This window comes from Macrobrachium rosenbergii, chromosome 9 (assembly GCF_040412425.1).
Source record: "Macrobrachium rosenbergii isolate ZJJX-2024 chromosome 9, ASM4041242v1, whole genome shotgun sequence".
Lineage (NCBI taxonomy): Eukaryota > Metazoa > Arthropoda > Malacostraca > Decapoda > Palaemonidae > Macrobrachium > Macrobrachium rosenbergii.
In genome coordinates this window covers 21,541,144-21,555,161 of record NC_089749.1, presented here as the reverse complement: position 1 = coordinate 21,555,161, position 14,018 = coordinate 21,541,144, and the positions used below count along the sequence as shown (strand labels likewise).

Here is a 14,018-nt window from a genome sequence, read left to right as displayed (position 1 = left end):
GTATTTGTCCACAGTTTTCCTATCCTACAGATAATCAAAGTTGAAATTGTAATATTAGAGGTTGTCCATTCCTAAGAATCAATAAAAAGAGTTCATTGAGAGAGAAATTAACATCCTTACCTTTTATTTCTGTTATAAAAACTGTACAAGATTTAAAAGGCCTAAATATCTTTGTAAGAATAAAGCATTTCTCTTCCCCCATAGTTCTAAAAACAACGAAAATATCAAGAATTTTTACGCTAAACAAAAGTATTTGACAACTATGAAAGAAAACGACCCGGCTGAATGGTTGGTAACAGTGTTATTGCAATCAGTACCATAAACTGGCTATAACAAATAGATAAATTTACCACAATCTGCTTATTTGAGTTCTTTTGGGAACCTCAGAAAATACAAGAAAGCTAACCAGACGTAAACGAGAAGGTTATGTTACCTCAAGACTATACGGTTATACTGGTGACTCCAAGTCTTTGTGCAGTCGTTGTGGCCTGGAGGGATGTGGCTGATGAGGTACACTTTCTCCCCAGCTTCCTCAGCAGCCTTCAGTTGTTTTGCCATCCAGTCCAGCTCAGCGCCCGGATCGACATCATCGTAAAGAATCCACCTACAGTTTGTGAAAGGTTCATTAGCTTGATTGCCATATTATTATTATTATTATTATTATTATTATTATTATTATTATTATTATTATTATTATTATTATTATTATTATTTTTATTATTATTATTATTCAGTAGATGAAACCTATTCATATGGAACAAGCCCACAGGGGCCACTGACTTGAAATTCCAGCTTCCAAAGAATATGGTGCTTATTAGGAAGAAGTAAGAGGAAGTAAAGCGAAAAACAGAAAGAAGAGATCCCACTTATTAAAAAAAAATAATAATAAATAGATAAATAGATAAAAATGTATTAACATGCAAGAAGAAGAGTATTAGGGTAGTGATGCACTGCATTTTCGCTCAAACTTCTAAAGTTTCAGCTGCAAGACATCCTCTGGGAGGCTGTTCCACAGTCCAACGGTTGAGGAACAAAGGACCTCTGGAGCTGAGAAGTTCGACAGCGAGGTACATTTACTGCATGTTGGTGCTGCTGTTCATCATCATTATAATGAAACTGCCTATAATTCATGAAGGGACTGAATAACTTGAAGGCTCAGTTATCACAAAGGAACAAGTGCTCTGGCTACCTGGAACTATGTCAGTGTAAATGAGCTGCCTGAAACTCAAATAAAGATTCAGTGACTCATGCTTGCCAATCAGAATGGCAGTCAACGGGGAAATCTAAAACTGACTACATGATTAACTTGAGTAACTGAATCCATGTCGTCACAGTTGTAACCTTAAGTATCTAAAGCTATTTTTTTTCTTAGGTTTCAGAGCAATGTGTATGATGAGGTTAAATCATTAATGAATAAAATTTCACAATAGACAAAATCGTCAAAATCATAACTGCTTTAGCATAGATTACTGGTAAAGACTGAAAATATTAAAATTCTGAGTTATTTAGAACAAAATGTTTACCCTTACTATGAAAGTCTTGAATCATTATTACAAGAACTTAGAAGGAAACAAGTTTTAAATGCGCCGAATATTCTTCGGCGCGATCGAGTTTTCTGTACAGCTTATAATCAAGGCCACCGAAAATAGATCTATCTTTCGGCGGCCTCGGTATAATGCCGAATTGGCCGCGGCCTATGAAACTTTAACCACGGCCCGGTAGTGGCCTGCCCTATATCCTTGCCAGAAGCACGATCATGGCTAACTTTAACCTTAAATAAAGTACAAACTACTGAGGCTAGAGGGCTGCAGTTTGGTATGTTTGATGATTCGAGGGTGGATGATCAACATACCTATCTGCAGCCCTCTAGCCTCAGCAGTTTTTAAGATCTGAGGGCGGACAGAAAAAGTGCGGACGGACAGACAAAGCCGGCACAATAGTTTTCTTTTACAGAAAACAACAAAATTTAAAAACGGTGGATACTAAAGCTAAACTCTCTCAACAAATAATAATAAAAAAAAGGATAAAACCCACATACCAGTTGAAGCCATAGCAGTAGTTGGAATTAATGGACAAGACCCTCAGTCCTGGCTTGATGAGAGTCGAGTAATAGGCTGAATAGGCGACGCTCTCAGCAACGTCCTTCGGCAGCCAGGTAGCCCAGAGGGTTGTGATTTCGTCATAAAGCCAAGAGATGTCAAACTCGTTGTCAATATAAGGTTGTGGGAAACTGAAATAAGGCGTTGTACTCAGTTCCGTTTGCAGTCATTATATATGGTGGAATTAGAATGTGGCATCTTTCCTAGATAGTAACCCCCAAGAGTTTTAACCCGGTACGTATCCACCTTTGCGGCGTGTTTAGTACAAGCCCTGAACTTTGCTTGGGGTCATTATCTAGGAAAGATCCAAATTATGTTTATGTTAGCTATATAACATAACATCTTGCTAATTTTATCAAAGTAGGTTAATTTGTGAAGTAATACAGATATTGGTTCAGCGCTCTGTAAGCCAATCTTCTTTCAATGATGAATTCAAATTTAGTCTTATATTGTTTGATCCTCTGGTACAACCGGTTGTCAACTCACATGACAAGAAGTTAACTGTAAAATGAAATGGGATTATATATCTGGCTGAATTCAGCATCAAAATTACAACTTACACGTCCACAATTCTGGAAAACATAAAATCTGTGAATCAGGGTTATCATTATCATCTCCTGTACCCTGTAGTCATGACTTCTATGCTGGGAGGAAGAATCAAACCTTAAGCCCAGGACCAGATCCAAGATCAAAGATTTCAACCACTCACGTATTTACAGGATGAGATTCGTGGTTCCCAATAGCAGGAAATACCGGGATTCCTGGAAAGTTGTCCACAACCATCTGAACGCTTTCACGAATCATTTCCAGGTTTCTCTCGCGGGTGGTGTTCCAGATGATGTGTGGAATCAGATCCCCTGTCCAGATGATGAAGTCTATATCCTGGAAAGGTGAAACATAAGACACTGGAAAAGAAACAAAGCAAGATGAGGGAAAGAAAAGCACAAAAGATCCAAAGAAAAGGTAATAATGATAGGAAAGAAGTGGATGGAGAAAACTGGTATGGGTTTCGGACCACAAGAGGATAAATAAGCACTGATGATAATCATAGCAAAGAGATCGAAGAATTAGGGCTGCTAACAAAAGACAATGCCTATTAGCCCTAATGAACATTTCCAAACTTACTTAAAATGAGAAAACATTTCCGTGACACTATTGTAAAACAAGACACTTTAGACCTTCCTTTGATAACTTGAATTTTTCATATATAGGCCCCTTGTTTCTAAGTCGAAAACTCAACTGCATTCTGTGGGATTCACTGGGGCAAATGACAAGTGAAGTCACCTGCTACTTCATTCCTAATTCCAGAACCTTATCACAGACTCCAAGAAAATATTAGAGTTACTCACCGTATGAGTAGCCTTAATGTGATCATATGTGGCTTGCAGAAGCCACTGTGGAGCATCGCAGTTACGGTAGTCACCCCATTTTCCAGCTGCTGCTTCTGGTCTATCCAGAGGACCTATGGAAAGCAGGATATATCATTCATTGGCATAGAAAACCAATAAACAGAACCTATGGAAAGCAAGATGTTTTAAGGAAATTAGGTTTCTGTCGCGCACTTCATGCAAGGTGTGAGGGAGAATGTCTTTAGACAGTGCATGGAAACCAAAGTATTCAACGCCAAATGGACCTTCCACCACGAAACATGGAATTTTTTATTGACATGTGGAAACTACTTGGAATATTGAGATATGAAAACCTTCTTGTAGATAGAATCCTGAACACTGACTTCCTTAAACTGGGTCTTTTTCTGTGGTGAAAATACTAAGAAAAGACTGCCTGCCCAAATCAGACTCATTCACCTGTTAAACAATGATATATATGTCTTTTAGAAATACGAGTATGAAACGGTTTAAGAAATGTAGAGGTAATGGACTGAGCAAGCCCTTTGACCTGCTTTCTTTAGACATAGATGAGTAGCGGACTGCCTACTTCTAATTCAACAATACATTGAAATTATTCCTACTTCAGAGAAAAGTACTCACCACTCTCTGCCCGACAGCAGAAGTACTTTTCTTTACACTCAGCGTTACTTCCTGGTAGGTATTCGGGGTCGAAATGGGTGTCAGCTAAATGTAAGATCTTCATAGTAGGTGAGCCTTCCTTTTGTGAGGAAATGGAGCAAAACAGACATTTGATATAAAGAAGCTTTGGCTATAAAAAGAAAGCATTTTTCATGATGAACAGCTCATAGTTGAATTGTAACGTAGTATGTGTTGATATTATTTAGTGAAATTACTTAGGAAAATAGAAATCTTTCTGGGAACAACACTTGTTTTGTATTACTTGATATCTCTCAGACCCAAGAAGAAAATATTTATCTTATTTGTGATAAATCATATGAAATCTTACATAACTGACAATACTTAAAATAAAACTATTCATATTACCGATTTGATTTAGAACTAACCCTCACAATCTCAAGTGACACTTGAGACTGATAGCAACGCTCAATAGTAATTAATATTAACTCACAGGTGGTAGCACAGGATCTACAACAGGTGGTTTTGGCCCATCTGGGATCTGAACCTCCCACTGCCTCTCAGGATTGTCAGTGTTACAGCCGAATCCTACAAGGACCATGCCACAGACGTCCTTCCCAGTCATGTGGCGGTTTTCCAAGATCCAGAGGAGATGTGGCTACGAAGTGAGAGAAAAAATACATTTTGTCAAGTCTGGTAAAGAAGTTGAGGGTATTAAGTCAGAACTGAGAAGCATCATATAAGGTTGCTTTGCACTGACATTTATATGTATTGAGATTTTGATTAAACATTTTGGAACAGAGGCCTTTTTTTGAGCCCTGACGCTAGGATGCTTTCTGCCATTGGTGTCAACATAAAATTCAAAGATGGAAAAGAATCTCCAGACATGAAATTGATATTGGAGTTTAATAATCTTTCACAGAACTGTCCCCTAGACCTTATTTGCTTTGGTGGTTCCTGAGTCTCAGTGAGAACCAGATTTCAAGGATGTTGGTATTTTACAGGTATTTTACTGGTCAGGGTCAGTGTTTATGACTTTAGATGTTGTTACACCAAGCAGATCAATTTAGCCAGTCAATCAGACAATCCGATAAATCTTATATGTTCATATAGGCATGGGGCTGGCATGGACTCATTATAGTGACGTACTGGGTGGCTAGCTATGAAAGTCTGTTTCTACACCACACAAATATATATAATCTTGAAAATATAGACAAATCTCAGTCACAATTGAAGGACCTTGAAGACTCACTTCCACCTCGCTGATGACCCCGTAGCAAAAGGGCTCGTTAGAGATACCCAAGTCAACGCACAGGTTAATTAGGGCATCCATGACGGTTAACGGGTCTGACCCAGACTCTATTAAGTGGATGATCTCAGCAACACCCGAACTGCAGAGAGAGCAGAGAAGCGGATCGTAGACCTGGGTTTTGGAGTCCCACTGGGAGGTCTGTGTCAGCATGTTCTCTAGGTCTAGCTCTGTAGGGAGTGTAAGAATAAGAAGGGGGAAATTTCATTGAGGTCAGGAGACCGAGGGTCTAGGAGTAGGGAAGATACTGTTTTAGGGCCAAGGATATGATGAATTATAATTGTGGAAAGCTCTTCAATGGAGAAACATTTCCTTGTTGAATATATACATGAATTAATGTTTACATGCGGGAATGAGGAGTTTTTTCATTGTAAACAAACATCCTAACACACATTAAGCCCCGAATGTCATTTAGTATCCGATTCACTCTACCTCAGAAATAATATCGAGGGGAATTACAATTGATAAGTGAAAGTTACCGGGTGGACTCAAACCATCGACAGAGCTATCTGTCTCTGACTTCAGTGACGAGCTGTGCAGAGCAAGTGGATATTAAATGAAACTTCTAGCTTAACGTTTCTGAATAAAAAATGTCATGGTGATGTGATAAAAATCATACAATCTAAATACTTGAATATATCTTGAGTATAAGTGTTCTTAAGATGAGTAAAATAATGATAAAAATAGCAACATTTCACAATGAAGGGCAGTCAGGCATGCCATCTAATCTGCTCTTGAGGGGCAGAATGACTTACTTCGAGAAACTTCTTTGAGTATGGGACTAACGGCCCCAGTTTCAAACGCCTTGCTGAACTCATGACGAAGGACAGCCTCCAGGAAATTCTCTGCCTTGGTCTCGAGGAACTGCGACGCAGATCCTAGAGGAGAAGAACGAATACTTCAAGGTGAATCCTTCAAGGTCTGACGCCAGTAACAATTCCTTGATGAGTGTGGCAGTGACTGATACCTTGTCTGTTTTTTAAACCAACCGTTTCTGCTCTTTGCAAACATTTTTTGGTGGGGGTGGGGTTGCTCTTTTCATGATCTCTTGACAACCTGGCTTTGAGCTGCTGTAGTTGACTACCGACCAGGTACATGCTTAGATGAACACAAAGGAACCATGGATTTTTTTTCAACAAGCTAGTGCTGCTAGACCATTTCGTTTCCTTCCCGTGATATCTCACTTGGGTTAACCAATAAATCTTAGATACATACATATATATATATATATATATATATATATATATATATATATATATATATATATATATATATATATATATATATATTATATATATATACAGTATATATATATAATTATATATATATCTATAAGTATGTATGTATGTATGTATGTATGTATGTATTTATATATGTATAAAATTAACATAACTATGACTCCGAACTTTACAAGATAAAAAATTAACCTCAAAGACATACCGTCATTAGAACAGCAACTCTAAAATAAACATGGCCAATAACCAAGTTACTGTAAGTGCTTCATCTTGTTCTCCGGACAAATAAACAGAACATTGAGACTTTTAATTATTTTTTTTACTCATCAAGAAAACTAAAGTAACAAAGAAATATAGACGAAGTTCATCGACGGGAAACAAACAACTGGCGTACCACAAGGCAGTGTATCCGGACCTTTTGTTTTCTCGTTACGATGGGAGAAAAACACAAAAGATAATCAACATCAGCGTTGTTTCTCATGAAGTGGTTTTAACCTTGGCTGGTTCTTCTCTCTCTCTCTCTCTCTCTCTCTCTCTCTCTCTCTCTCTCTCTCTCTCTCTCTCTCTCTCTGTCAAGCAAAATGTCTCATCTAATTTCAGATCTTATCCGAATTCTAGATAAGCGAAGGTCACGGAGGGAATTATTGATAGCCCCGTCGAGAGAACCTACACTCTTCTCAAAATTAAGCTTTCACTAAATAAACATGCACCTAGGGCATTTTCTAGTAGGTTTCTAGGGCACCTTTTATAGCTTGCTTTTAGGGTGTTTCCTGATACGTATCTAGGACACGTTCAGTTATTTTAGAACAGGCTGGCTTCAACGATATTGGTAAGGTCAGTGAAGGTATGTAATGATGAGTCTGGTCGGTGCGAGGTTGCGTGGCTATCAAGATGTACCAGAGGCCATTGGCATAAAAGCTCCTCGTACTTCCTTATGCATATATATATATATATATATATATATATATATATATATATATATATATATATATATATATACACATACATATATACACACAAATATATATATATATATATAAATACACACACACACATATATATATGAGTATATTTGATTGTGCGTAAGTTTGTTGCATTGAAATCCATTTCCAACTTAATTATGTACTAATGGTTATTCTAGTAATAATTTCGGCGACTGAAAATATTATTTTTAGGTATTTTAGCAAAATATACATACATACATACATACATGCACACAAAATATATATATATATATATATATATATATATATATATATATATATATATATATATATATATATATACTGTATACATATATGTATGCATATGTAGAATCTACTGGTCACTTTTTCCAGATACATATGTAATTGTAATAGCCACAATACCCTCTTAACTTCTCGAATTCTTCGCGCTTTTTTGGATATGCTTGTCATTACAAAGCCGTAAGATCCAAGCGCAAGAAACTGAAGAGACTGTGATGCCCGGTCGTGGATATGCTTGTCACTACAAAGCCATAAGATCCAAGCGCAAGAAATTGAAGAGACTGTGATGGCCCGTCGCGGGTTCGTTTCCCACGACCGGGCATCACAGTCTCTTCAATTTCTTGCGCTTGGATCTTACGGCTTTGTAGTGACAAGCATATCCAAAAAAGCGCGAAGAATTCGAGAAGTTAAGAGGGCATTGTGGCTATTACAATTACATGTGTATATATATATATATATATATATATATATATATATATATATATATAAATTTGATTGTATGTATGTTTGTTGCACTGAAATCCATATCCAACTAAATTATGTACTAAAGGTTATTCTAATAAAATGATTTGAGGAACTGAAAATATTATTCTTTTTATGGTGTTTTAGCAAAACAGGGTATTAGTATAGAGCATCACACTGGTGCTTAAAGAACTGAATATTCAGTGCTAGGTCACATATTGATATTACTTTCTGACAAATTCTTAGGCTGATTTCAAGAGGCATCTCCCTGAATAATAATAAGGCGTTTAAAGGCAAAACTAGTATTTTTAAGATGTAAAAATATCCACGTTACTTTAACATACAGAAACAAATAGGACACGCATAGGCTAATGGCCGAGTTATAAACAGCATCAAGCAAGGCTGGTTCCGTAGTTTCAGGAGACATTACTCTTCACACTGAAAAGACTCGGAAAAAACTAAAAAACAAATACTCTCAAACATGAACAGATCCACGGATACAAACGAAATAAAACAAAGAAGGCAATGGAGAATATTAAAATAATAATACAAATGGAAGAGAAGGTCAAGAGAATGAAATAAAAAGGAGTCTTTCAAACAATGCCGGTCACATTACCCAGGAGGAAGCTTCCAAGAAGAAGAAGCAACGTTGTCGTCCGCGAATACTTCATGCTGGCTACTGGCGCGAAAAGGGGTCAGTCCACGACATTTTGGCGCGCGGTTAACTAGTGGAAGAATAAACCAGAATAAACTCGAAAAATGGTGGTTCCCAGGGCTTATCAACTGGGTTATGATATCATGCAACGTGACATGTTGGTTTTGCCAGACTAGTGTACTGATAAAATTGTGAAATTATCATTCGAAAACAGTGGAGAGTTGGGGCGATGGGTTTAAAATACCTTGCCACGTGAGAAAACTCAATCTGCAGACTAACCTTAGCTGCCTGGTGTCAGCAATAATAATAATAATAATAATAATAATAATAATAATAATAATAATAATAATAATAATAATAATAATAACAATAATAATAATAATAATAATATCCTGTTGAAAAGGATGGCTGCATCATAAGAGTTAATTTTATATTGTCTTCTCAATATTTAAAAGAAAATGTTTAAAAGAGGTTCTTCTTGCTTCTAATAATAATAATAATAATAATAATAATAATAATAATAAAATCCGAGTGGATCTTATTTGTCCTCCCCCAGGTGACAGTAGGGGAAACATGAAACAGCCACCCACCCCCTGCAAACAGTTTGTCTGCCCCGGGTGGAGACGGGGTAGGTAGGGGAACGGGAGGGTAGAGGAGACATCCACCCTCCTCCTTTAAACCTGTTTGTCCGCCCTTGGTGGGGACGGGGTAGGTAGGGGAGACAGCAGCGCCGGGTTCCAGCGCGCATAGCGCACGCCAACAAGCTCGTAATAATAACAAATACCAATGGAGAAAGTGCGCAAGTTTGCCATCCATCATCTTCACTATGCTACTATAGAGTAATAATAATATGTAAAAATAAATAACACAAAAATCTATAACTTTTATTGCAAGTTTCAGTAATCTTTTTCATTGGCATTTGAGTTAACATTATTTTTCCAATCTTTTTTTTTATTCGGAGATGGAAGGTCAAAACTCACTGTTAACGCTAGGCCTTTAGAGATTATTATTATTATTATTATTATTATTATTATTATTATTATTATTATTATTATTATTATTATTATTACGAAAGAAGAAGTCCCTCTTTGAGGCGAGTTTTGTTGAATAAAATGGCTGCATTTTGCGAATTGATTTTATACTGAGTTTTCTCAATTTCTTCTAATAATTCGCTTTTTCTGCACATCAGTTTTAGTTAATAATTGTCCAACGTTCATATTTCGATGGATGAAGCAGCATATTTCTTACAGTAGAAATTCCTTATTATAAAGTATTACAGCAGGTTACTGAAATATATTATTATTATTATTATTATTATTATTAAATACTTCGTTATAACTGTGGACCCCAGTTCCCCAGCCTCTTTTTCTTATCAGAATCTGGTGACATCATGAGCGTTTAAATTCCAAGGCTTTATTTCTAACTGCCTGAATTTAGCTGAATTTCCTCTGCAAAACAGACCGATGAGCAACGCCCGTTATCTCATAATGATTGACAGGTCCTCTGAAAATCTCATTCCACGTTTTCTATGCACTTTATTCAGCTATTCCGTTTTCTTTATCGTTCGCTGACTCACACGGTCTTCTGTTATATACTGCCTTCGTGACTACATTAGCATTTTCATAGTTATCTTAGCCTTGTTTTCATTACTTTTATTGTCGTGTTTAAGGCCATCGTCTATATTTAGATCAAATGCACACAAACACACAACACACACACAAACACACACACACACACACACATATATATATATATATATATATATATATATATATATATATATATATATATATATATATATATATATATATATATATATATATATATATATATATATATACATGTATGTGAGTGTATATGTATGTGCATGTACATGCGCTTTGTGGGTATTTGTATGTGTGCGTGTGTATGCATTTGTAGTTGCATGCAGTTCTTCTTTGGAGGGGTGGGTAGAGCTCTCGGCTAGCACGCTGTTGGCCCAGCGTTCGAGTCTCCGACCGGCCGATGAAGAATTAAAGGAATTTATTTCTGGTGATAGAAATTAATTTCTCGTCATAATGTGGTTCGGATTCCACAATAAGCTGTAGGTCCCGTTGCTAGGTAACCAGTTGGTTTTTAGCCACGTAAAATTAGTCTAATCCTTCTGGCCAACCCTAGGAGAGCTGTTAATCAGCTCAGTGGTCTGGTTAAACTAAGATATGCTTAACTTTGTGGTTGCATGCAAGGTCCTTCAAATATAGAATATATTTAAAGGGCCTTGGTTGTATGTTGTCAAGTTCTAGAGCATGCGTTCGCCAGTTAAGCCCTCGAAAGAAGGCAATGGCTGCGGGCAACGTCATCGACTCTGAATAACAGAGGGCGTTCCTGGCATATCTAATCTGAAGAGTGATTTTACTAGTTCATGCATCACAAAAAATAGTGAGTGAAAATTAAGAAAAAAAAGATTACTAAGGGGAATATGATTAAGGGATGCAGCCTGGTAACATATTTATGTGATAAAAAATGACAAAAAACGACCCTCTGCTGACATTTTTTTTTTTTTTTTTTGCTGCTGTCAAAAAAAAACTATAGCCAGAGAGGTCAGCATGACAACACATCTACAGAAGACAAACTGGGCCTTCTGAAACCTAATTTATGTTTGCTGGTTACTTATTTATCTATTTATTTATTTATCTATTTTCTCAGCTTCAAGGATTTGAGACAAAAGTTACTTCTGCAGATAGTATAGTATTCAGCAGTATTTACGTTCATTTCATTCGTCTCATTACCTGTTTATCAATTTTTTTTATTTTTTTTTTTTTTTTTTTTTTTTCTCTCAAAATTTCAGCCATTTTCTGACATTATCTCTGCTTTCCTTTTCTTACGTCTGTCTAATTTGATTTGTGCCATCGGCTGACATTCACGCTCCACCTGATAACAGGAGATAAAATCCCATCAAGTGAAATTTGGGTGCTTTCCTAGATAGTGACCCCCAGCAAAGTTCGGGGGTCGTTATCTGGGACTAATATTTCTTGGGGGTCATTCTCTTTATGGTATCTACAGCCTTTTGTTTATGTTTTCACGGTAATCCCCAACGGGCTTGTACTAAACACGCCGCAAAGGTGGATACATACCAGGTTAAAACCCTTGCGGGTCACTATCTAGGAAAATTTTTTTTATCAATTCATTTGTTATATACCCACTCATACGCATTTTGTAAATTGCTCGTATGGAAAAATGTGGAGAAAGACTAAAATAAGAACACAAATTTCACTTCATGGGTATTTTATCTTCTACTGATAATGCTATTGATAAAAATCAAGAGAACAAACTGGCTGGATAGTATACAGAAACTGGGTCTTCTCACAGGCATGTCTCCGGGATGACTGATGAATGACTGTGGTAATGATGACAGTGCATTTTTTGATGGTGATGACGACAGTATCTGTCAGGACAGCATTAGTGTCTATAGTTGTCAATATTTTTATCAATCTATTAATTTATTTTTTCTTTTTTTAATAAGCGAGATGTTTTCTTTCTGTATTTCCCTTTACCTTCTTTTACTTCTTCCTAATGAACACCATATTCTTTGGAAGCTTGAATTTTGAGTCAGTGGCCCCTATGGTGGGCTTGTTCCATATGAACAGGGTTCATCTTCTGAATAATAATAATAATAATAATAATAATAATAATAATAATAATAATAATAATAAAGGAAAAATAACTCCACTAATTACTGAAGCCATTCTATCAGCTCCTTTTATTTCGTAACATTCTCTAATTCTACCTTCTAATTTTCCTGACACATTTTGTCACAATCTCTTTTGAAAGCCTCGAAATGCCGTAGGAAATAAATGAAGAGATTCTCCTTCCCTGGAAGGATTCGAACCCATTCCGGTTACAATTTTTTAGGACATTTTGGTAGTTTTGTGTTTGGGAAGTCAACTTGAATATTGTAGAAACAGACCGTAAGATTTCTTTTTGGTTTATTGTTCTTGGAAGAGGGTGAGGTGTTTGTTGGGCGTAGGAGAAGGGAGTGCTGCAGGAAATTAGGTGGTACTTTGGTACTTTCGTTTCCCCATATTGGTCCTACTGTGATAAAAATTTCAAATCCCTAACTCCGAAATTGTTCAAGTTATTCGGTGTCAGTATAATAATAATAATAATAATAATAATAATAATAATAATAATAATAATAATAATAATAATAATAATAATAATAATAATAATAACTCCACCCCGCATAAACATAAACTGATATACAGTATATGTAAAGCCTTTTATTCTTCTTATTTATGGTGAATGATTAAAGCAGTGGATTGCTAACAAATATTTCTCTCTCTCTCTCTCTCTCTCTCTCTCTCTCTCTCTCTCTCTCTCTCTCTCTCTCTCTCTCTCTCTCTCAACAACAACAACAGATGTTTTCAAGGATCCTTTCAAGGTGTCCTTCATGTAAAACATACTCTCTCTCTCTCTCTCTCTCTCTCTCTCTCTCTCTCTCTCTCTCTCTCTCTCTCTCTCGTGTATTTCGACACAAGAGAAACGGATTAAAATCCTCACGAGCTGCCATGAGTAATAGAATTAGCTTAAGATGTCACATATAAATAAAGATTAATTATAAAGAATATCAGCTGTGTATTTATTGAATCCTCGAAGTTCAGTTAATACCCAAAAACCTTCTGGTGAGAATTTCTCGTCTAATAAAAAAAAAAAAAGCGAGGAAGTTTTACGTTGCTTTTCTGTGTGTGACCTTTTCAGTACTTTCTAACCTCGTTAGCCTGTGGGAATTCGACACATGGCGTTTGACTCGATAAGAAACCTTTGCTAGAGGCACGTGTTCGCGCTGGGAAGGTTATACTCTTACGTAGCTGTGTCTTCAGATATTTTGTCTGCAGCGTTACAAAATATCTGAAGACACAGTTACATAAAGAATATATATATATATATATATATATATATATATATATATATATATATATATATATATATATATATATATATAATTTCTGTTGAAGGTAATGGCATTGTTCATAGATACTATCTTTTTATA

At 36.2% G+C, this 14,018-nt stretch overlaps 1 protein-coding gene across 1 annotated transcript in view; it reads right to left on the bottom strand.

Moving 5' to 3' along the window:
• LOC136841561 (sphingomyelin phosphodiesterase-like) overlaps nucleotides 1-9,168 on the bottom strand; it is a 15,008-nt gene extending 5,840 nt beyond the window's left edge. Inside the window, exons 1-9 of the mRNA XM_067108544.1 lie at nucleotides 8,951-9,168; nucleotides 6,149-6,271; nucleotides 5,337-5,563; nucleotides 4,578-4,742; nucleotides 4,088-4,205; nucleotides 3,449-3,561; nucleotides 2,809-2,981; nucleotides 2,039-2,230; nucleotides 434-604 (exon numbers count right to left, since the gene is read on the bottom strand). Coding sequence (XP_066964645.1) covers nucleotides 434-604; nucleotides 2,039-2,230; nucleotides 2,809-2,981; nucleotides 3,449-3,561; nucleotides 4,088-4,205; nucleotides 4,578-4,742; nucleotides 5,337-5,563; nucleotides 6,149-6,271; nucleotides 8,951-9,005 — 1,337 coding nt within the window. The 5' untranslated portion in view covers nucleotides 9,006-9,168. The remainder of the gene's footprint in view (nucleotides 1-433; nucleotides 605-2,038; nucleotides 2,231-2,808; nucleotides 2,982-3,448; nucleotides 3,562-4,087; nucleotides 4,206-4,577; nucleotides 4,743-5,336; nucleotides 5,564-6,148; nucleotides 6,272-8,950) is intronic.
• Between the last annotated feature and the right edge of the window lie 4,850 nt (nucleotides 9,169-14,018).